This window comes from Battus philenor, unplaced genomic scaffold, assembly GCF_028537555.1.
Source record: "Battus philenor isolate CCGP_79_NKW_IND1 unplaced genomic scaffold, ilBatPhil1.0.hap1 SCAF_18, whole genome shotgun sequence".
Lineage (NCBI taxonomy): Eukaryota > Metazoa > Arthropoda > Insecta > Lepidoptera > Papilionidae > Battus > Battus philenor.
This window is the reverse complement of record NW_027181680.1, coordinates 9,498,833-9,524,497: the sequence shown is the minus strand read 5'-3', so window position 1 is coordinate 9,524,497 and position 25,665 is coordinate 9,498,833. Positions and strand designations below refer to the sequence as shown.

The 25,665-nt window shown below is 33.4% G+C and overlaps 1 protein-coding gene across 1 annotated transcript in view; it reads right to left on the bottom strand.

Moving 5' to 3' along the window:
- Window positions 1-25,665, bottom strand: part of LOC137920168 (rho guanine nucleotide exchange factor 17) — a 178,399-nt gene that overhangs the window by 114,759 nt on the left and 37,975 nt on the right. The window contains exons 2-3 of the mRNA XM_068763423.1: window positions 4,291-4,402; window positions 1,129-3,154 (exon numbers count right to left, since the gene is read on the bottom strand). Of these exons, the coding sequence (XP_068619524.1) occupies window positions 1,129-3,154; window positions 4,291-4,355 (2,091 nt within the window). The 5' untranslated portion in view covers window positions 4,356-4,402. The remainder of the gene's footprint in view (window positions 1-1,128; window positions 3,155-4,290; window positions 4,403-25,665) is intronic.

The window sequence follows — 25,665 nt, the reverse complement described above, 5'->3', positions numbered from 1 at the left end:
ACAACCATTATAAAGAGACCACAGGGTTATAGCCGAGACGAGTCCGAAATAACTGCCATGCCCCACAGTAGAAGGAAAAGAAGGGTAGTACTTAGTAAAAAACATCCTATGCTAAAACCGATTTCACCGCGACATACATATTCACCAAATAGTGTGTTAACTTTATTGTGTTTTTACTTCAAGGGCCTGACTATTAAATTTTGTGGGTTAATGGGACACACCGTCTTGTCTTAAAGTGACAAGCGTTAGCTATGGAAGGTTTTGTAATTCAAAACTACAGGTCCGTATCATTATAGCACTCATCATCAGGAACCTGATGAAATAGATCAAGAAATATATCGAAAGTAGAAAAATATCCGTGTTGCAATGTCGTCAAATTCTATTATTGTGCAGTATCTTTTGAGCTAAAAATAAAAAGATATGCGTGAATTATAAAATTAAAAGATTTATTATAACTTTCAAGAAAACCGCTTCATTTTTAAAATTATAATTTCTGAATAAGGATAATAAAACGGAATAAAAACAGCAACGATTAAAAATATAAACTGCTCATGTATACAATCATCTTTCCGAAAAACGTAAAGAACTGTGTAATGAATTCTTTAATAGCTTTAAACGAGACGGAAATCCGCAAAAGTAAATTATCTTAAAACGTATAAATCACAATGAAACATAAGAAGGGAGAAAAAATTTTAATTCAATAAATTTCTTAATTTGTCCTTAACGCGAAGAGCGGTAAGTTCAGTGTCAGAGGTATATTAATAAACTCAATTGCCCTTAAGATTTTTAATGTTTCTGGAACAGCTGTGCCGTGATTCATACGACATTGGCCCGAGGAACGTCGGGTATACGGATAATGTATTTAAACACACAACACGACCGTGAATAAAGTCGTGGATAAGAAAAATCGGTGGCGCACCCAGTGGATGCCATCAAGATGACACGAACCGACGGGCAAAAATAGGAACTTAATCTGTACTAATATTAGCGAAAAAGCTAAATTGTTTTGTTTAAAATCTATTTTCTACCAAAGACAAACATTATAACATCCTTAGTTTCTCAACTTTGTTGCTGCAACGGAAATGAGGTCGAACAGTAACATACTATAAATTATACAGATGTACTTACATTGTGTTGATGAAGCGTCAGAATCACGTTGTCGAAGGTCGACGAGTTGGAAAGAGCTTCAGAGCTACCGCGCAATAGCTCCGCCAACAAATCAGCGCCTGGCTTCACACCTGCCAATTTGGAAGGCGACGAAGTTGCTCTGACGTGTGTGGGCCCACGTGGTCTGTTAGCAGACGTCGGCGCGGCGCCGGCACTGATCTTTCGACACGGAACGGTCGCATCGGAAAAACTCCTTCTGCCCGCTTCAGCCGATCGATTAGAAGGTGCCTCTAAATTGCGACCGAAGGGACCTCTATTGAACTGCTGCCTTTTAACCTCTACATCGGACGTATCCGATGGACTGAAGGGCGATGGTGAGGCAGTCCGATCACGTGAACAAGTATCGCTTTCTGCTTCCGAAGGAGAGTCGCCGCGTGAAGTCACTCCATATTTTCGCCGCACCCTGTATGTATCTTCCTCTCTCTCATCGGAACTCTGTTGAGAGAACCTTGCACGTCTAGCACGGAGCTCCTCTGACCTTGGCCATATTGGAGTTATGCTTTCAGCTGGGCTCGGTGGTCCGTTAGTGCATGAGTCGTCCGATTTGTCTCCGAGGACCGAGGAAGTCCGTGCCTCGGCAGAGAGACGCATTTCTTGCAGAGATGCCTCACTACTTTCGCGTTTGCATCCGTTTATAGAGGACGGTGGATCTTCATCTCCACCGTCATCACTTGCTGTGGTTATATAGATTCCTTTCCTTCGTTTAGTCTTGTCTAACGGTCGGCGACGTTCTCTGGCACCAATGGGGGCTGGCGTGCATGGGTTTTGTACGGCTGCTAACAAATTTGCCACTTGTTCACTAGTAATTGTCTCATCCTCCTTGTCCCGGTCCAGCGACCCATCGGACGCCGCGTCCGAGCGTTGCGATTCGTCGGGCGGCAACTCTTTCGACCACTGTTTCACTATACACTCATACACGGGCACGGGTATCGAACTCGCAATCGAGCTCGCGGTCTCCTCGCTGGGTACAGGAAAGTTACCACACTCACAGTCTATGTTGGCACACGCGTTCGGGGGAGGATCGGGAAGAGGTGGGAAAGCGAATGGTTGAGCAGGTTCCATAGGAGAAGTACCTTCACTATGCGCCTGCGCACTGTCGGCCTGCGAGCCGTCACTCTCCTCGCGAAGTTCATGTAAGATGCGCGGAGCTAGAACGGGTAAACTGCCGCCCGCGTCGGCCGGGCCCTCCTCTCGCACTGAAGGCACGCGTCGCGGTAATGGATGAGTCAAAGAACGAGCACCGAACTGCTTATGTGGCCCATCGGGCGGTGGTGACCGAGGAGCTGGGGAAGCATGTGCCAGTAGCCCCTCATCAGAACCCACTGCAGAATCTACAGAGGCCACGGAGCCGCCTTCAGTTACATTTTCTTCAGTAGCGAGGCTTACTGTATCATTGTTGCCATCCGTACCGCTTTGTGCAGATTCAGTTTTGGCGGATTTTTTTCCAAAATCAAAAATTGATTGCTGTCGATCGGTTCCTTTATAATACTTATCCTGAGTGAAATCTCCCTGCGAGAAGGAGGCGCTTCTGTAGGGTATAGTTTTTTGGGCGTAGGAGCCAACAATAGAGCGCGGTTCGACGCGGACAAGGGTGATGTTGTCGGCGTCGAAGTCGTCGTAGCGGTCGACGGAAGCACCGCGAGGCGGGCTGTGGCGGTGGCGCACGCGCGGCGGCGGCACAGGCGGTAGCACGGGCGCGGAATGCGGCGGCGGGGGTGGGGGCGGCGGGGGCGGCTGGGGCGCAGCGTGCGCGCGGGGCAGCAGGCGCTTGGTGAGGTCCTGCAGGCGCTGGTGGCGCGAGGGCCGGTCGTCGCGCGCGCCGCGGCCCAGGCGGCGCTGGAAGCGATCCAGCGTGCGGCGGTCGGGCTTGGCGCGGCCAAGGCACGCTGCCACCGCCTCCTCGGAGCAGCAGCGGCACGGGCAGGCGCGCGGCGGCGGCACGCGGCGCACGGTGTAGCGCACCGCGCCCAGCGTCACGTACGGCGACCTGCGGACGCGACGGTATATTTAAACGCGGACGCGCGACTCGACGAGCGGCTGGACCGCGAGTGCGACGGATTTAGAGACGGCCGACTCGCCGCCGAATTCCGGGAGGATTCCCCGCGACCCACTCCGCGAGTTATATCCGAACGGATGATTCGTGTCTGAATATTCGCTCCTATGGACCGCTCGATTGACTGAGAATTGGGGATACGGAACCCACTGACATGACAATTTTGACCGGAGCGCTGATGACTGACAGCATCCGAAATCAAATCTGGGTTCAAAATTCGAGCAAGAATTATTTGATAATAATGAACGCTTTAGGCTTATGCTGTACAGGTTCTTCATCATCATTTCAACCTCTGCTGAAAATAAACAGCTCCTATAGATTTCCAATAGTTTCATAGCAGTTGGAGATAGTGCAGCGGCCTGCGTCCGCACCAGTATTCTGACGACCTTAACAATGGTTCGCAAGTGCAATTCGCGCAAGGACAGCCGGCAGGCGGACGGGCGGAATATGCTTCGTATATAAATAGGTGAACGTTGACGATTTCGTGAAGCGGCGACCTCGCTATAATGTTTACATCTGCTATCTTGTTGCAGAAAACAAAGTCGTGATTTATACTCGCTCCGTGAACTAGAAGATAGCGAACATACATTGTCTGAGATATAATAAAGCATTTGATGGTCATTATCAGAAGCGTAATGTTTCGATACGCCATAATTTATATTCTGTAGATTCTTTTCAGATCTGATATCAGAAAACCAACAAAGAATGAGACTGTAAGCATCCTCATGTTCACTGCTTTTGGAACAAGTGCCTCTTTAAAAGACGAGGGCGAGGCTTTTAACTTTAATAAATTTAAAATGTAGCACAATTTTGTATTTTTTATCGTAATAAATATGACATTTTATCGCTTATCCACTTTACTGTTACATTTATAATAACTTTTTGACAACTACTTTCTATAGTTATTTCTAGAGTTGTTATATGATTTGGAAATTATTTTTAAAACTATGTGCACTAATTAAGATATCTAATATACCGACTATTATTACATAAAAATAATATTGTTAGAGTCTATTAGTTAATGAAATATAAAATAAAAAAAGAATTGAAAATTGGTAAATACAGGGGACCTGGAGAAGTCGCGCCTTCTTCGCGCGCCATCTTGCGGTGAACGCGAGCGCGCGTCGGACGCCATTTATAGTCACGTGACACCACGCATACTGCGCGCGGCTACATGCAGATCTGCAAAGAAGCAAATATTTTTTGAGTAAAATTAAATAATGAAATAATTAATATTCATAACCTATCACATATATAATAATTACTATTAAAATAGTTCGCGTTTCTTATCGCGTTATTTGTACATGTATGAAAATATAAATTAAAAAAATAACAGTGATGTTACAAATAAACTTTTTATTTATTAAGCCTAACTCTAAATAATGAATAAGTAACAATTAACTTTTGTATGTAGCGCCATCTCTCCTTATATTCCTTATCAAGCTGAATTTGTAATAAAATTTCAGGCGGCTTGCATTGGGCGGGCGGTGAAGACTACCTCGTTTTAAATTTTGTCGATAGATGTCACATTTCAATGTCGAAAAAACTAATAACGAAATAAACTTTTAACAAAACAAAATCATATAAAAATTACATTTTCATTAACAATCTTTGTTATACGGGATAAAAGATTACAGGAATGAAAACCTTTAATTCCCTGTTATCCTAAATAATGTAATAACTTAAAATATGTCATATTAAATTGTCAAAGTCTGTAGTTAAAATAGTAAATCATAATTAATTATAATACGTTGTATTTTTTTAAACCGTTTTAGAATACAATGTACCACGCATTAATCGACGGAAAATCAGCACATTCACTCCTTTACAACTTGTACACATATGAACAATAACCCCGTATAACATATCGCAGTGTATTGAAGAATTTATTTGAATGTTTAACAAGACAGATCTCTAAAGGAAACAAATTAATGTCGATAAATTATATAAAATCAAAAAGTTATCGCAAACACATAAACAATAAAAAAAAATTATAGCATAAGTATTTAATTATAGTCCCCAATCCAATTAACCTGACAATAAATTTTATAATTAGTGTCCGTTTTATTTAAAACAATTTAGGGAGCGGAGATACAAAAGTGACGCAAGACATGGCGCCAAAATATATTCCAACAGTTCATATAAGGAAACTCCATTTTAAAAACCAAGGGTCGAACAAGGACCAGAGAAAACGTTTTAAGATATTAAATTTGACAGTTTAAAAACTTCCTCAATATGCTTCACTTTGCATTGTTAATGTTATTATTTACGCAAAATGGAGGCGGCTTTTTTACGCGCACAAATATCCTGTCCTAAGGCTGTCAATTGTATTTCATTTAAAAAAGTAAATATTTAAAATGTTTTCTTCGTTGGTCTGTATGTACAGAAATAAGAAAGTTTTACAATATATCTTAGACCATCCTTTTTCTTAGTTTTAAGCCAATATTATTCAAAAAACAAACAAAATATTAATAATAAGAAACTAATAGTTTGTGATATTACATAAAGTAATCGGTTACAGGTATAAAAATTTGGGAAAAGGTAACCCCGCCGTAGAGAATTGAAACTTGCGATCATAGGTCACAGATTCGATTACCAAATGCAATTTTTTAGAATTCACATTGTGTAATAATTCTGTAAGATTTCCGCTGTTCCCAAATTTGCCAACCGGCTTGCCAAGCGTGGCGATTATCACTCCAAAGATATCTTAGGTAGAGATCTATAACTTGCAGTGGGCGTTAATTGGCTTAAAAGAGAGTAGAAGGAAGAGTGAGAGGGAGAAAAAGAAAGAAGTAAAACCTTTAACATTTTGCATTAATTTCCATACATCCGGTATAAAGTGATCAATCACCCTGAAACTCTGTAAGAATGCAACATACCAAAAACGTCAGGCAGTGCAAAGTCTGGAAGAACAGATAGTAAATAATAATTCATTTTAATATAGAGTATACCAAATTTGATAAAAGGTTATATCTCAAAATTAGCAGTAGTAAGCAGCATCATTTCAATCATTTCATTTCATCAATTCTTTTCTAACCAGCATTAAAAACCAGCCAAATTGACGCCTTTTTAATTAATTTCGGAAAATGAAGCTAAATAGAGAACAAACTTTTTTTTATAATACGTTACTATTCAAGATCATCCTTATCGTTTTGTATGTTACAAAGTAGTCAATAAAGGGTTTGGTTTTATTGTGAAAGTGACTTTGAAGTTGAGAGGAAAGTATTCAATTATATACATATTCTTTTTCTAATCACATCAGTTTTACTTAAAGTTTTATCCATCAAAAGAACATAGGACAAAAGTTCATTATAAATTTTACCGAAAATTTATCGATATATCCAACAGGCTAGTAGAAATGGGGACAAACAAAGCTATATAAAAAAACGTTGTAAATTTTAATTATTAATATTAAAGTTAATAATAATAACAGTTATAATACTAATAATATTAATAATTAATGCAAGTAGAGAGTGTAATTTATATCTGGTTTTTATTTTGATGTATATATATACATACATCAATGAATGTATCAGCTCATGGATTGAAGGATTTTAATTTGTTCCTTTACATGTTGTCAAGTTGTGGTAGTCATTTGTATGAGTAATTTAACACGAGTTGTTCCATGGCCTTGCGGTGAGACGGCCGCCGCAGACCACAGATTATATAAATATTGAATAACTACATTGTCATTGATGATGTATTTTAATACATACGTTCGAATTGATATGATTAAGGATAGATATTACAGTACAAGAAACATAGTTAACTGTTTTTGGTCTGAGAACTATAAATTATTATGAATTCTTTAACTTATTATTTTTTCAAATTGTCATAATTTCTGCTGTTCAACGTCTACTGCTGAACATAAGCGTCTCCTATATATTTACAATAGGACCGGCTGGAAACGGCCTATGCCCAGCGTCTTCCGACAATCTTAACGCGTTTGTTTATTCTCGTTATCTTAAGTTGCGCTGAAGCTTTTTTATATCAGTAATTGCTATACACGGATGCCTTGTTCCAATATTTACAACTAATTGAATAACTTTTTATAACATTTTCAATAAATACGATTTTTACTATGAATGCTTATAAACGGTTACCTTTTATTCGTGTACCGTTAAATTTAAAGATCCGTAGGCAAAATAAAGTAAGCGATACAGCCCAGCGGTTTAGGGAGTTGAATCGGCAGAGGGCAAGTCATACGAGTATAGAGCGCCGAAGGGATCGCCGTTGGAGGTCAAAGGTTGTGAAGTAGATACCACGGATTGACAAAGCAAATAGACCTTGGAAGACGCTGGATGAAGGCCTCTTGCAACAGGTTCTATGGAAAATCTATATGGATGGCCTATATTCAACATTCCTACTGCTGTAATAATATTGTTTATGATGATGAAATTTAAACTAGCCACTTACAATAACTTGTGTCATATTATTTGTTTACTAAGAAACGTCAACAGTAGATAGATACTATTATTACAAAAAACAGACCAGATTCGTAAATTAAACTTTTCATACAAAAGATAAACAATGTATTCGATATATGGGGCGGATTAAAATAGAATTAACCTGATTTGATATGTGATCCAGTTTGTTTAAGTCTTTTACTTATGAAATTGTTTGTTCTGGTGTTAAAAATGACTAAGTATAGATGTTTTTCAAAATGTGAAACAAGATTTTTTTGAATGTTTTTTTTTATTGTGTAGTATTGAAGGTGTAATATAAAAATATAAGAAGTTGAATTTGTAAGCAACGAAGGCGTGGGAACGAAGCGACACTTTTAAAATAGATCGTTGATGGTGAAAAAAGTGCACGAAAAAACGGACACTACTGGCAAATCGCCACAAATAAAGTACAGCATTACCTCATCTAAATAGACATAGCAATGATGATAGTTTTGTTAGTATTTTAGTTATTATTGGATGACAGATATGTAAAATAATAAATCCGCTGCCATAATATAATAAACGTAGTCGTAAGATCTTATGAAATAGACAAAAATTATAAAATAAATGCCTCGTGTGCTAAGACTTCGCATTGTACTTTTTTCTTTACTATTATGCAACTACGTATATATTTTCTAGTGTGTACAATAGATAGTTTTAAATCAATTTAAATATTGTACTTATTACTCTAACATTGTTCAGATTAATATGTTTAAGGTGTAAAATCTTTAAAAACAACGAATGTTTAACTCAATTCTTGTCAATTAAGTTTCATAAACTCCATTAAAAATAATATATATCGTAATAATAACATAGTTAGACAAAACATTTGTAAAATTGGGATAAATATATAATGGAAAGATGGAAAGATTAGTTTAAATTGGATGTTTCCTTTTTTAATAAAATTTCGTACTGTCAGAATTGATTGGGTTGTCTCAGTCCAATATAAAAAAGTAAATTAATGTTAAATATGTCAGAGTGATCACTTTATACAAAGATTAGAGTCTAATTGGTAAAATAAGTTTTTACTGACAATGACCTATAACAATTCAATCTGTATAATGACATAATTTGTAAGGTTTTTTGTTTTTTATTGTTAATACTTACAAATAAATTTGTTTGGATGTTGTAATGTTTTTAATAAAACTATTTTAAGATGGTCGTAATTAAATGTGATAAATGCATTAATTATGACAAATTATTGCTATTTATAGACAAAGTAATTCTGAATTCAAAATGGTTTTTCTAACATTTCGTTATAAATACTTTAATTGACGCTACACCGAAGGGGTTTATAATTTCTTAGAGGATGTCGCTACATTATCACATTTCAATAACATGTTTAGTTGTATGTTTTCGCCGCGCCAACGCATTACATATATATATGCAAGCTGTTTTCCTAAAGTATTATAAAAACACATTAATTACTTATTTACCAAAATAATAATTTGAATAACTACGATTGCTTTTGGCCATTATGGGCATATACTACGTTTCAGTCTTTCAGATGTTAAATGCAATATCTCTCCTTCATTATCAGCGACAGAGAATTACCAAAATAATTCGTGTTTGATCCATCTAAACCAATTCTTCTTTATCAAGATTAGATAATTAGGATGAAAATAATTCAATTAGAGCTGAAGACGTTTGAGATACAGAAATACGTATTTGTAATAGTTTATCAATACATACAGAGATATATTATTATTACATTACAAATATGCAGCGTTATCGACGATATTTTGATCCACTACATCAGTGAAGATTTCCAGTTTTAGAATTACTGAAGCACGAGTCTCTGCAGTATTTTATAATGGTCTTGAGTATATTTTTGACGGTTGTACACTCAGCTTCTGATCTAAAATTAAAACCGGGAAACGTGGGCGTCGATGCAATGCTTAACATTATACTCTATTTTTAAAAAAATATTGACGACTGTCATATGTTTCACACAAATTGCAACTCTGTTCTAAGAACAATAAAGTTTATAAATCCAGTAATCCAAAAAGTAAAAATAAATTTTGTAAGATTATACTAGATACCGTTTAAAGGATGCTTATTTTTAATCAATTAATAAAAACTATAACATTCGTCTATAGTAATCAGATGACAAAAGTGAAGGAAAATTCATATTTGCTATATTTACACTGCCATTTATTTATTTATAAATTTAATACTTTATATACAGATCTACAACTAACGGTCTTATCGCATTTCGCGAATTTTAACGGACAACTTTTGGATGCAATGACAAACATTTGTAATTTAAAAAAGAGGTAGTAGGTAACTAAAACGAAAAAAGAAGTTATTTATCAATAATTATGCTATGCATTTACACGATTTATGCTTATACTACCTATTTCCAATCACCCTGTATAATTTAGAATGAATAAAGATGTAGCTACCAGTTCATAATTAACCAATAATGAATAACATAAGTAATGATAAAATAGATACACAGTGCACATAATAAAATATACACTAAATATTCAATATAAAAAAACCATGAAAGAGAATCTAAATATGTTAATTAGTACTAAGTAAGTATATAGTATTAAGTTAATAATAGTACCTAGGCATGATCTAATCACTAAGTATAGGATGATTTAAATAAAAAAATAAAATTCAAGAGCGATTCTTTAAATACTCTCACTTGATCCATACATCAGAAAACTGAGCAACATTTAAATCTTAAGCCATTCACTTAACCCTGGACTACCAGTTACTCCAAAAACGTTTGGATGCAGAAAGCTTACAACCGTTCCTATTGACAATCCATGGGGGAGCTCTATATCCGACAGTAGACGTCTTACAGCTAAAATCAATGTAATAAGTTGACAAAGTCACGTGGTAAATGAGCACCGTATAATTAATTTTTGTTATTACATTGAACAGAGTAAGTAACAATCTCAGATGCAACCCTACCGGTCGGGTGGAGCGCGTTAAGTGGACCAAGAGATCATTAATCTCAGTTGTCGCAACCTCTTACTATAAGAGAAACAATAAAATGTCCGCCGTAATACATTTGAACGTTTTATGCTATTATTTAACGTCGCAGTTAAGCTAAGCAGTCAAAGGAGGTGCATTATCCCGGCACAGATTACATCTATTCTATCACTATCTAATATTCACCATCTGAAATTATAACTACATAGAAAATCTTAGACAAAACGTTATTAAGTTCCTTATATATATATATATATATATATATATATATATATATGCATCGCCATTACTTTATGGATACTGGTTCCGTTGATATTTGCAGTTTTATTTCGCTAGAATCGGCCGTGTGTTTAAAGGTCGGTCTAAAACTTGACAACAATTAAACTTCTTTTTCCTATAAAGTTCCTAATACTTTATAATTATTTTATATTATCTATTGTTCTGTATTATAATATACAGTGTATATTGTTGCGTATTTTATTATTAATAGTACAATCTATTATCAGCTAATTTAAAATAGTAACTACGTATATTACACAGTAATTAAATTTTTTAAAACGGGTAACACCCTATTAAACGACAGATCTTTACCAAAAGTATTTTAAAATTGTCTGTAAAAAATCATGGAATATCTCTTCTCTCTCTCTCTCTTTCTCTCTATTTTCGTTGAAGTCAATAGTCTTGCGAGCTGTTACAGCTTCGTCGAAATGAGTTTGCGGAAACGGATTGATCCGCAACTATAAAAGTAAATAAATTTATCATGGAATGTTAAAGGACCACCAAATGTACTCTTTATTAAATGATGTGCTGTAGTTATATGATGCTATATCGGATTATAACAGAAATTCGAAGATTCATGGAAACAACTTCTCGTTCTGCATGATTTGGAAATGTAACGATTGCATTCAATCTTCGTCGTCGTCACTTCAACCCATAGATGCCCACTGCAAACCAAAGTCTCACTCCCCCAAAGATATCTGCGGGAATCTACCATTATTGCCACGCTTTTGTAATGCATAATGTTTATGCAGAAAATGTGTATTATATAACATTGTATTCCAAGAATCGAACCCGCGACTTACGATCGCAAGTACGTTGTAATGCATCTACCGCCTCACCACTAAGAACCTTTCTAAAAAGATTACGGCGCACTTTTTAAGCCAGCTCTGCCGATCTTCAGCTGTGTGTATTGCTTGAGCTACTGTAAACGTGGTTCGAACCTAATCAGATAAGGAGATACGATCGTCATCCGTCAACTTTTCCCAGGATCAAAAGTTTCTCTGTCACAGTGGTGCCGGGCAATATGACCAAAGTACTCCAAAATTCAAAGTAAAAACCGCTTTGTTACATAAGATCATTATAATAGTCTATAACCATCAGGTTAAAATTAAGTTTACGTTAGTTTTAAACACCGCCTACTTTGAACGGCTAACAAGAAACTCGGTAGGGTTGGTATTTTTCATAATATATTTTATTTTGTTAACACATTGTTAACGAAAAAAGAAATTCTTTAAAATTATAACAATTCATTTCCAAACATCTTTATCCCTTTAATCGTGTAAGATTCCTCGTGGTAGAACCTGTGCTTAACAAATTCATTGCATTTACTTAGAGATAAATTTACCGCGTCGCTTGGTAGTTTGTTATAAAATCGTATAAATTGACCTACGACTGAGTAAGACACTTTATGGAGTCTTAAAGCGGGTATAGCAAGTTTATTTTCATTACTTAGATTCCGCTGATGGGTATTTCTATTTGTCTTAAATTTACTAGGATATTCATGTATATATATTAGGTTATCGTAAATGTATGTTGGATTGTCAAACAATAAAGGCGGCGGGCCAACAGTAGTTTTTATTTCGTTCCTTGCAGGGTAACAATATTTTCATTCTATATTTCTCGTGACATTCCATTGACATGAAGGTTAAACGTCAAGAAAACAAAAGTGATAAATAAGATACATTAATGAAGTATAAAGTAAATGTAAATTACAAAAAAAAAATAATTCAAACAAATATCTTTAAATTTATTTCTTAGTGACTACCGCGGACTAAACATATAGATGGCTATAGCTCCGTTCTGAAGCACCAAAATGGAATCTACACACGCAACACTACCCCAAAGCAATAGACCGTATGACATAATGCCATGAAAATTGCTGAAATAAATTAAGCGCGTGGTGTCAACATCCACTTTTTAGATATAGAGGTAAGGCACACTACGAGTTCCGTAATGTCATTACATTGGTTCTACGTCTGCGGAATTCGTAACATTCGACTCAAGACAAGATAAATAAACAGATCAGTTTAACACAGTGCTTTTTAAACGTTTACAAGTGCAATCTTTAATTAAAAATACGTATCCATAACACATGTAATGACTGCATATTTGCATTTTATTTTTATTTATTCTTGTACATAATATTTACATAATATATGCACTATAATAGAAAATATTTGTGTTCTGATATTGGCTTCAAATGGCTAAACAAATATGTACCCGTGAAGTTACTCGTGACTTTACATGCAATAGATCAATGAAAAATATCATATCATAGTTTATTTACGTTAAATAAAATATTTATCTGAATTTTTTTTTTATTAGATTGTTACCATTTTATTTTGAAATTCGAATCAATATATAACCAATGTCATTCTAAATTAAAAAAAATCATTGTCATTATTTAGTTGACACTACAACAAAAAGTTTGTATCGTTTTATCAAGAAGGTCGCAACAATATATTAAATTATTACGTCATCGTAGCATATAAGAATATAATATTTTTCTATTTATTGACTATTTTTACAACCTGTACGTAATTCTTTATAGGTCTTCTCTAGTAGTAACCTATGGCGATGCAGAGGTAATTAGTAGGCAGGTGTATAAATAATACAGAAAAGTGTTTATAATATAATCATCTGTGATAGCCCAGGAGTAAAGGACAAAGACTTGCAATCGTAGGTCTGGGATTCCGTTCCCAAAATACGATTTAATATTATTTGTACTTTGTGCATTAACGACATTGTATTGCCACTGCTCACAAAGTAGTTTTCAGAGGATTGGAAGCAGCGTCCTCTGTGTACCATAATACGACACTGCGATCGCCAATTCGCCTACTTAGCGTGGCGATCATGGTTTATCCCCCTTTGGGGGAGACCTACGCTGGCTAAAACGACGACTTATTATCTAATAATTAATAAATACATACGTAAATAAGAAGAAATTAATATATAAATTATATACATATGTTATAGTATTCGCTTTAAGAGAGTTACGACGATTCTTCTACTAAAAGACCTTCATATAAATAATACGAGTTAAAATCACACTATATCACAAATTTAAATGAAGTCGCGTAAACTTATAATATATAAATTTGATTAAGCCCTAACGAGCCGTTTAAATAAAGCTCGAGTCAAGCTTAATTCCGTAACAAGCATTAACCTATTTTATATTGCGCCGACAGATCTACGCGGCCTTACGTAACATGAGCAACGAACTGAGCTACTCAGTGGTCGGGAAGTCAAGTTGAACGTGTATTAAGAAGCGGAGTAGTAATAACTCAGTCTTTATTCGAAATTCAAAAAACTCCCAGGCATGTACTTTAGTATCGCTGGAAAGATTTCGTTTCTATCTTTAACAAAGAAAAGAAAAAAGCCTAATTGCTAACATTTCAGGTGTATGAACATAAAGAATAAAACAGTGTTGCATATCTACAACGTGACAGTTGAAAAAAGGTATAAAGCTCTAAACGTAAGCTAACACACTATGCTGCTTTTATTTATTCACAAACAGAGTAGTGTTTGACGTATATAAGTAAAAAAAATTGAGCAACCTTCTCGATGTGAACACACGCAATAAACTAATTAAATTATTTAATTATATACTATCAGAGTACAGCAAGGAAAAACATTTTTAAAATTGAATTACTATATATTAAAATGAGTGCTCACTGTTGTCTCTGTACACTTTGAACTGCCAGAAGTTATAATATGTCGCATTCCAATAGAAAAAAGTAAATTAATGTAACTTATTTCAGAATAATCATTTTGTAGTGTTTGGAAGTAGGTGTAAAAGCTCCATAGCTTTTTATTGGCGAGTGAGCTAGACGTTCAACTCTTTAAAATTTTAACACGTATTTCCAATTATCCAGTAGATAAGATAGACAATAACACAGCACACTTAAGAAAACTGTAAATGTTTTGATGTATATACGACAAAAGTGAGCAATCTTAGCGACGTTAACACTTGCACTGAACGATGTATTCTTATAAAAAAATAATTAATTTGAACAGTGGTAGCCAGCTGTAGGGGACTGAGATTTGCGATCATAGATCGCTGGTTCGTTTCCCTGGATAAAATCTTATATAATTCACAATGTGTATTAATTATATAGGATAACCGCATACAAACAAGTTTCCTGATAGGAATAACCGTGCTCTGCGTGCAATAATACCATATTGCGATCACCAAATCTCCAATCAAGCATGACGATTTTAATCCCCAAAGATATCTTTACGGGAGACATAAGCTTTGAAATGGATGTCTATGGGTTGAAACGACAACGCCGACTTCTCAAACAAGAGCGCGTTCAAAGTCCACGAAGCTTTATTTGATTTGAAGACCTGAAGACCGGCATCTTTATAGTAAAAAATGTCGAATGAAATGAATATTTATTGTAAAGCCCACATATATTTTTTAATATATTACCTGCTCGTTTATGGCATAGTTCAAGTTAATATTTGTGAGCTATAACATTTTGTAAAACTTTAAAAAAAATAGTAAGCATCACACATGAACAGATATGTCATAACATTAGTTTGTCGTCGTTTATCTCGTGTGCGCCCGCGCGTACACTTGAGAAACTATAGCTTTGATGAACTTTTCCTTTTTAAAAAAAAAAACAGTTTAGAATGGTAATGAACATTGTAAATGGTGATGTGTATACATTTTTAACAACAATTGAATCTGGACTTAAATTAATGTAGTTACTTATTTCACTTCAATTAAATTTTGAGTAATAAATTCTCACGTTTTATGTTGGAGTCCGATCAAATTTCATTATTAAAAACTTTAGCCTCATAATAGAATGAAAATGTGATTAGACCGACGATTTAGATTTTTTTAAATGTAATTCCATTTTTTTAAGTGACTTTTTTTAATTATTGAAAAGTTTTTTAATAATTCCATGTTTAAAAATTGTGAAATATCTGGATCTGGAAACATATTTTAATTATCCGTATAGCCCATAAAAACTATTCAATGATTATTTAGCATATGTGAAAGATTCAGTTCGATGAAGCGATAAAAACTATCGGATTCTGCGTTCGATCGTTATGTTTTTTTCGTTTGTGCCCTAAGATCGCTTAGGCGGGCGCTCCATGGCCATACCTGGCGATAGGCTCCCAAAAAGAGAACCTTAGCTTGGTCTGTCGTTCACTACCGTTTAGTTCCGCAGTTCCTCAAATTGATCAGCTGCTAATACCTGAACATTACTAACACTGCGGGAAGCATATTGCTATATGTATATATATTTTATTTGCAATAAACCAAAAATACATTTAAATAAAAAAACAGCAATCAAAATTATTGATCGTTTATGTATATCTATAAATTTTGTTGTAGTGCTTTGAATACACTAATGAATATTGTTTTATTTAAAATACCGGATGTGCTATTTAAAATCAATTTGCTACTGACAATTTATAGCCCGTAAATCGTTTGTTCTTGACGATCAACGAAACGCTAATATTTCACACCTTTTAACGATAACGAAATAATAACTTAAAAAGCTAAATTAGCAGTTTTTAATAGCGGCCATTTATAAAAAGTTTAGAGCTTCTGATGAAAACGAAACTGATTTTAGTGGAATTTTTATATAACACATAACATGTTTTAAGCAAGAATATAATCAATTTAAAATGAATTGATCCTTTAGTGTTAGTCACCATAAAAAGTGAGTTTACAACCGTGCAATGTTTTACAGATATATGACTTAGAAATTATTAACAAATTTTACTTTGAAATACTTGAATGGAAACATTGGAATTTTGACTTTTTTTGGAAAAGTAGATAGTATGTATAAACTTGTTATAAATAACTGTACAATTTGTATCTGAATGGTTTTAGTGACATTACATACATCTCTTACCAGATAACAAAAATTAAGGAAGTTTGTGAGGTAATATTGCATCCGTCATATATTCCAGATCTTGCACATACAGATTTTCACTTGTTTGGTCTGTTCAAAAATTTTTATTTGGTTAAATTTTAAAAAGGAAACCATTTATTAAAAAATTGTTACAAGTTGTTTGAAATTAGTTCTTTAAGTCAAAATGAGTGAATCTAATTATTTTGCATCAGAAAAAATTGTATCGCAATAACGCAATTTTTATTGCGTTACAATTTTTTTCACGTTTATTTAAAAAAAAAAACAATTAAAGCGTTTTTGATATGCAGGTAACGCAAGATTGTAGTAGTCATCGTAGCAATCTTTGAGGAAGGTCTATGCTGCCTTGCAGTGAGAGTTTGCTTTCGGCTAGTATGATATGATGATGACGGTGTTGGTGATAATGATGGTGATTGTATGTATAAATATTCTCCTAAAATTGGACAGGTTATTAAACTTTAGATTTTTTTAATTTAAAAAAAAAAGTTTTTTAATTTAATTAACTTTAATGCACATAGATAATTAATTTTCCTATATATCTACTAGATGTCATTAAATCAGGGCAGAGGACGTTTGATCGAAGATACAGATTCGACGGTTATTTGTAGATACAGTTTGTATTTAGTAATCGTCGAGAACGGAATTTACGATCAAATGTACTACGATCAAAAGTTTACTAGACTATTGCCATATGTGAGAAATAAAACTCTACAAAGAATCTACCAAACGTGAGCATTCGCGTTGTATAATTACACATTTTGCAGCCGACGAGCCTGTCTACAGGATGATTATAATTGGTGTAAAAACTTTACAGGAGTTAAATCATCCGATTTGCTAATAATATATGTATATACAACCAATCCAAAAATCTATGTATCAGAAATAACGTATTGATATAATTAATTACTGTGTACTATCTGTCCTTGCAGGCTTTGTATTGCCAGAAGTTATTGGCCTATCGTATTCTAAGAAAAAATAATTTAATGTAACATCTATCAGAGTGATCATTTGCTGACAAATAGATACATTCTCTCTTTTAAAGCTTTTATACCGGTTTCCGATCAGCCTGTATAAGTGTGAAAATATTTGCTTTACAATGATCCGTGAGATTAAAGTCGTTTATTGACTCGTGTTATTCCGTTCGAGTGTTTACTTCGATGCTGGAGATTTGTCCAAATATTTGATGTAACGCACCTGCTGCTACTCAAGTGTTTTGCTTTGTATTACACCATTTATGATTTACAATCGAAAAAATCTATACTTATCATTTTTTAACAAGCTAAAAGATTCCACCAGGCCTTTTACTGTCTTTGTCTAGTTTGGAGGCATTCTAATTTTTATAATTGTATTGCCATATTTTTTACGCGACCCGTGGCACTGCGTCTGCGTCAAACCAAAAAATGTAGATAAAATATTTTTGAACTATTGAAAACCATAAAGTCATCGGAAAAAAATTAAATTTATAATTTTGACCTAAAATAATAATCGCTAATTTTGTGATATTTTCGAATTTTCCTTCGGGGGAAAAATCCTTGATTCCTTACTTCTATTCCAATATTACATAACATTTAGTTTTTGTAGCTACAAGCAAGACGATATCAGAACAAAACAATATGACCAAAAAAACAAATGAATAAGTATTATTCAAAACTGAAATTTAGTAAGTTTAATTTAGAATAAATTTGAATTTGAAAATAAAAACCGAAATACCAAAAATTTTAGTTTAAAGTTGTCCGTATCGAATACGTACCTAATTTTTAAATCACATATTAACTTTTTATTTTCTATTTTTAAATCAATAATTGTTAGTGAAAGTCATGATTAAATGATTATGCCGCATTCTGCAGCATCTTGATAAGGAGAAATTCTTTTTTTGAAATGTAAATATCTTAAATTGTGTTTGGTTTCTATTACACGCAATACGTAATTCTATTACATTGCTACTCCCGAACGCGATTTCGTATTCACTCATGTTAATCCAACCGTGATAAGCGGTTTCAAACTTCAAATTTCTCTTTACACTTGATATATTTTTTACATAGTACGTGATCAAATGTGCTTGCATGACTCTTCTCTATTTTGTATAGTAATAAATACTAACTAATTCTATTGTCGTCATTGCTTTTTCTACGGGATTATCGGTTATGGGTGTAAAAGCTGAAAAAGTGAGAATATATAGCTCATTTTCTACCAATTAATGTATGGCCTCTCCTAAAATCTATGGCTTAAGTATAAGCGTTTAAGAAATTGGAATTACTAAGTTTTAAAAATGATTATTTCTTTGTAGTTAGTCGTTAGAAGACGCTTAATGCAGGCCGCTTCTAACCGTTCCTATTTGAAATCTACAGAGAGGTCTATTTCTAGCAGTGGAAGTCCTATTATCTGTTCCTGTAGACTTTGTACTGTCAGATGTTATTGACCTACCGCATACCAATAGTTTTCGAGTGATCACTTTATAACGAGTGTTTGGAAAAGGGTGTAAAAGCTTCCAAGTTTGTTGATCACAAATTAGCCATACATTCACCTCTTTAAAGTTTGTACACCTATAACAAATCACCTTGTGTTTACTCATGTATTTGATGAGCGTGGTAGCTGTTCTCTATTTTACATAGTTAAATAGTTACAAAAAGGCTCTATCGGCGGCATTATGTTTTTCTATATCTAACAAACATAAAAAAACATAATTAAGTATCAAATTTTAAACATTCATATATCATCTGTATTACGTATTCCAGTAGCTTAATTGTCAGCCAACACGTATTCAGTTGCAAAGAAAAAAAATAATTAATATTATTATTTTTGGCCTGTCATGGAATTAATGGTCATGCTTATTAAATTTTGTCGTACACGTGTTAATGTTATTTTGAATCTTCTGCAAAAAACTATAAAATATAAAATTGAATACTTCGTATCGAAATTTCTTTGAAATATATATTCTACAACTTTATTTTCAGGCAATTTAATGCTCGGAACGTGTCGCTCTTATTACAATTGCTGTAGGTCGAAATTACAACGATTGCGATAAGGTGTTACTTGTGAGTCAAAATAGCGATGCGGCCACAGAGTTAAATGAACTTAAGCTTGACCTTTACATTTGTTGCGTCTGTAATTAAATTTTCCATCTGTACGCTTATCGACTCATGGTGTTGAGGTCAAATCTATAGAACATATATATATATATATATATATATATATATATATATATATATATATAACCTATTATTTATAACCTCCTTAATTTAAGTACTTTGAACTTTTAAACCTGCTAATTAAAATAATGAAAGACCTTATTTCAGAGGACTATAATAGCGCAAAAATTCATCATTGCGTTTAAAAATAAACTAAATGAAGCCTGTCGTTTTAAATCATAGTAGATTTACATATTTTTTTATATTTATAACAAAAAACTAAATAGTCTCAACAGTGTACCCTTATACCAACGGTCATTAGATAAGGTGACAGTTGATTGACAGAAACAAGACCCTAAAGAGAGTTTGACGTCAATTTACATAATATTTATTCCGAGAATAATGTTAAGTTATATTTAATAAATTAATGGTTAATAAATCTGTTTTATTTACTTATTAATTTTTAGATATAAGCTAGCATAATTTCGGCCTGGTCTGTGTATGTCTTCAATAAAAAAAAACTTGTATAATTTTGTATAATGTAAACTTATATCATTTATTGCAGTTGGTGTACCCAATCAAAATAAATATGTAAAAAAATATTTCGATTTACAGAAATAAATGTTTTATTAAATAATGATGCTTGTTGGTTGAACTAATAATTGTAGTACAAAAAAACCTAAACCAACCTCCGTAAAACTTGTCGTTATATCCGGACACTTAGTGAATTATTAATATCTTGAAATAATTTAAAACAAACATTGGCTACACAGGTTGTCTGTTAAAATCATCAATTGCAATAAGATCGCCAGTGGATGTTTATTATCCTTTGTTGCGGATGATCCCTGTTGCCTGGTTCAGGTTTAAGAGGGCAGGACGCAGACAGCTTGCAATTTCATTTTAGTAAGAAAATCTCGAGAGATACCTCTAAAGCCGCAATCCACAATTTTAATTTTCACTGGTCTGACGCTAATTGTTCTCATGTGTTGTTTTTACGTTATCTATTTATAATACCAACGTAACTTTGAATGTCTATGCTTCCATTTTTTCATCTGTCACTTCAGTTTGTGATCGTAAAGTATGGTAAGACTTTCCTCCGGTTCTATAATTAAAATATACACTTATAAAAGTCCAGAGCGCCGTTTTATTATCTCCAAACTTTCAGCATTCAATAGTTGCGGACTTTTTCCGATCTTTACAATTGAGTGTCTAACTAAGCAAGACTTTTTAAACAAAGAATGCTAATATTGTTGAAACGACAAAACTTTCCTAAAGAATTTTTTCTAATTTTAATATCGATGACGTGGGTGTCTACGGTTATTCGTATGGTCTTCAGATTGTACACGTGTTAGGAAACTTTATTTACATAATCACAGGAAATATCGATGATTGTTTTGTTCCATGCTCGCGTAGGCGTCGGATATAAACAAAGGCGGTCTCGCATCTAATAACTCAAAGAAAACATTGTCGCACGTCCTAGGTTCAACTTTTTGTTGGTGAGGCCAATCATACGAACGCTTTTTTTAACTGATTTTTTTTGTACATGTTAGAAAAGAAAACAAAATTACATAGGACGGTCAAATATTTAAACAACAGGAATCCGTGGTAGTAAAAAGTAATTAAGCTATATTTAACAGAACACGTAATACGTAAATGTGTATTGTAAGAATTTCTTAAAAGATCTGTTGTTGTAATGTTTCCTCCTGCTTCTTCTCTATGACTATAACACCTTGCAATATCAGAGTAGTCAAATAAAAATGTAAATTAGTTAAAAAAAATTGACGATCAATAAAAGTCCTGTTAAAAGTTCAAATGTTGACTAAATGAATTTTATCTTTTGTCTCATCACTCAAGGCTATATCTTACAGATGACCATAGTATAAAAATGTTGCCTTTATGTAGGTTTTATACTTAAGATTTAAAATCTTGTAGTTAAAATAGCGCTGGGCTCCTAAGGTTCTGAAATAGAAATCTACAAGCGCAGCCTAGGACATCCACCCACGAGGTGGATAGACGATCTTGATAAGGCTTTCTCTTCTAACCGGACCTATCGGAGCTCTATGGAGGAGGCCCATGTCCATGTATTAACATCCTACGGTTGAAATGATGAGATAAAAAATACTGAGATGTTACTATATTTATGATAAATTACATATTTTTTATTAATTAATTTTATTAGCAAATGCACAAATACATTCCAAATTGATATTATATGATTTAGCTATTAACAGTGCAGCATATGGGTGCAATGCACTTAACCTTCTTATCTATTAATAATTATTTGAGAATAAATTATGGCATAATTAATTTTTTGTGTACAAATTAATAAGTTACTAATTTGCGTCTAATAACTGAAATCTGTTAGTTTTTATTTGAAGTTTTTTTTTTTTGGTAAATCCTTCAAGTGTTAATTTCAATAGGTACTCTTTCGGATATAAAGCGTCTTAGTATATTAAGAGACAATTTTATTTTAGACCTTGATGTTCACTATAGTATTATAGGCATTTGTGGATTCTACAAGCCTAAAGGAACAGAGCACGGAAGGCGATTAGTCTTAACTCCAAATTCGTAATACAGCTCGAGGGCTCTCTCGGGAATCTCAACTGGCGCCATTACAACACATACAATATTACCTGTTTGTGAATTTGCTGAAGTCTTACATCGTTTAGGGGGAGCTCGTGTGTTTGTACCAGTGACCTGGTACAAGCACCCCCGGAGGAACTCGTCTTCTTCAGATAGTAAATCAATAGTTGAGTTAAGAGAAATAATTACGATACTTTGGATCACTGCCCAGAGTACCGTTAATAGCTTAAGATCCAGTCTTGACGTAACTTCGGAATCACCCCTGTATTTATGCTTTGGAGAAGAAGGACGGCGGAGAAGTATAAATATACAATCTCCCTCGCTCCTTAATCACTATCGCTGTGTTAGAGCTTACAAATAAAAAGATTGTAAAGGACGACAACTATAAAGATGTGTTTATACAAGGCTTATTTAATATGTATTAGTAAATATTCTTTTTTGTATAATTTATTAATTCTTCTTGGTTCGTTCAGCCTTAGTTTCTTATAATTAAATTTTTAACCATTATTTTCCTAATTGAACTTGGAACATTCCAGGATTTCCTTTTTGCTTCTATGACCATATTTGAAATATTATTTCAGGATATTCAAAGTTAGGTAAACCAGAATAATCAATATTGAAAGCAAGAAAACGAGTTCGTACTTTGTAAGCGACGATTAAGATTAAGCTATGACTTATTTTGCCTCAATGTAGACGCATCCTTAAATCGTTAAACTAAACCGGCTTAAAAGCTTTAAAGCGGTGAATGTATAGCTATATATATATATAGTATTTTCTATTAAATAATTTATAGATACATTTATATATAGTTTCAGAAATAATAAATAATGTAGTGAAAATATAGTAAGAAAAATCGTTTCTAAAATGCGGTTTACTGTATATTAAAATAAATTATTCTTTTACTTTCTTTCGTTCAGGGAGGCCTGTGAGTGCCCTTGTATTGACCGTCTAAAGCTTAATATCACCAAATATTAATCTGATGCAGGCTTTGTACAACCAGAAGTCATTGGCCTGCTACATTTCTGTAGAAAAATAAATTATTAATATTTTAAAGTATCACATGTATTTATTTATTTACACTTTTTGTACACCATACACAGTAAAGAAAGGAAAAAAAAAAGAAGAAAAACCACTCACATGGTACAAGAGCCACCTTGTACATTTTATATTTATATATATTTACATACATATATATATAATTTTATTTATATTTTATATAAAAGTACCCGTAAAAATTTAAAGTTATTTACTTAAAAATGTTATAACCAATCACCCTGTAATGTTAAAGTAGCGAAGCAAAGCCGTTAATATTGCCCATGTAACAATTAATCCAAAAAAGAACGCTCCTAAAATAAACACGAAAACGGAAGGTCATTTAATAAAGATTAATAAAAACATGCCAATAAATATTGTTTAATGTCATAAAAAAACTATTATGCGATAATAAATCAGACTTTCGGTTGTATTTTATCGTCGCTTCGGCTATTAATTTGTTCACAGTGTTTATGCAACGTTTTAAATGCCTTTCCATTTAAACCTTGAATCAATACGCTTTCCGTGGACGTTTTCATCGGTGAAAGATAAGAAAGAAATAGACGTTTTGTTATGAATTGGGTGAAATATTTTAATGAGACAAAACGCTAAAGAACTAAAATCTCTATATATCTCTATGTTTTCAAATCGTGAGTAAACCTTCCACTAGTTATCACTGTTGCTGAGTTCCAGTAAAAATATGTTGTTCTTTTAAGACTCGACCTTAATGGATTATTCAAATCTTTCTGTTGGCTGCCTATATGCTTTTTATAATGGATACAGATTAGAAAGCTTCTATTACTAGATTTTAAAAAAATGGTCCAACAATGTTTGTGAGCAAAGGGTTACTACGCTGTAAATTACTTCTAATAATATATATATATATATATATGTGTAGGTATATATATGTAGATATATGTGTGTGTATATGTATATGTATATATATATATATATATATATATATATATATATATATATATATATATATATATATATATATTAAGAGTAGTAGGACTGTGTCTTTTGCCCGTTCTTTTGCAAGTCTGAGGCATAAATCATTCAAACATGTGATAGACTCAACTTCACGTCAATAGCAGATGTAGTCACCTAACTTTGAATTCCGAATTTTTTAATTTAAATGTGAAACTTAGAGTGACAACTGCAGATGAAGAATTTCTCAATATAGTTTCCAACTCTGATGATCATAACATATATAAAATTACTGTGAATGTTACTCATCGAAATAAAACTAATTTAAGCTAATTTATCGCGTTTATTTTTTTTCTTTAACGTTTTGAGTACTTTGTAGCGTCCAAGATATTGCGAGGGACTGAAAAAGTTCTATGTCATTATTGTTAAAATTAATTATACAAACTTGCGATATAATCCGCTAAAGAGCTTCATTACAATTACAATCTCTATATAACACCGCAATATTTTTGGCTTGCTATTTTTTATCAATCTTATCGGAAATTAATATAAAAGGTAGATTTCATTTTAATATATGGTCATAATATTTAATATATTATCTTCTCGATGACTATCTAAAAGTTTGTGAATGTGTATGGTCGCGAAATACATCATGACGTTGTGAACAAAACATACACTTGACAAAGTCTCTCTATTGAACTGCCGGTATACTTAGTACCCTTTGATGTAAAATGATCTTAATTGTTGCATGAAAAACCATTTGCGGAATCTATTGTAATAGTATTTTTGTCGCATGTTTCGATGCTTTAATTTCCGAAACCTAAAATGCATTTAGAACTATGAACATAATGATGCATAATTCAATTTATCTATTGATAATGAAGCTAATGAAACTATAAATTAATTAAACGTCTAATATTCTAAAATATATCTTGAAATGTGGCCCGTGTCTGAGACAAGATCAACGACCAATTCGTTGAAGACAAACATTTTGTCCGTAACACTATACGGTATCAATATGTTAATGAAGTGACCGATAATTATGTTAATGACATTATTAAGCTCGCTAATGGAATAATTTAACAATATCTTATGTTGTATTGCACCAAATCCGTCCATGTGATGATTTGAACATTAAGGAGGTATCACACTATCCAAATAAAAATTTTTGTGCAGATTTTATTTTATACGACTAAATTATTACCGCAGAC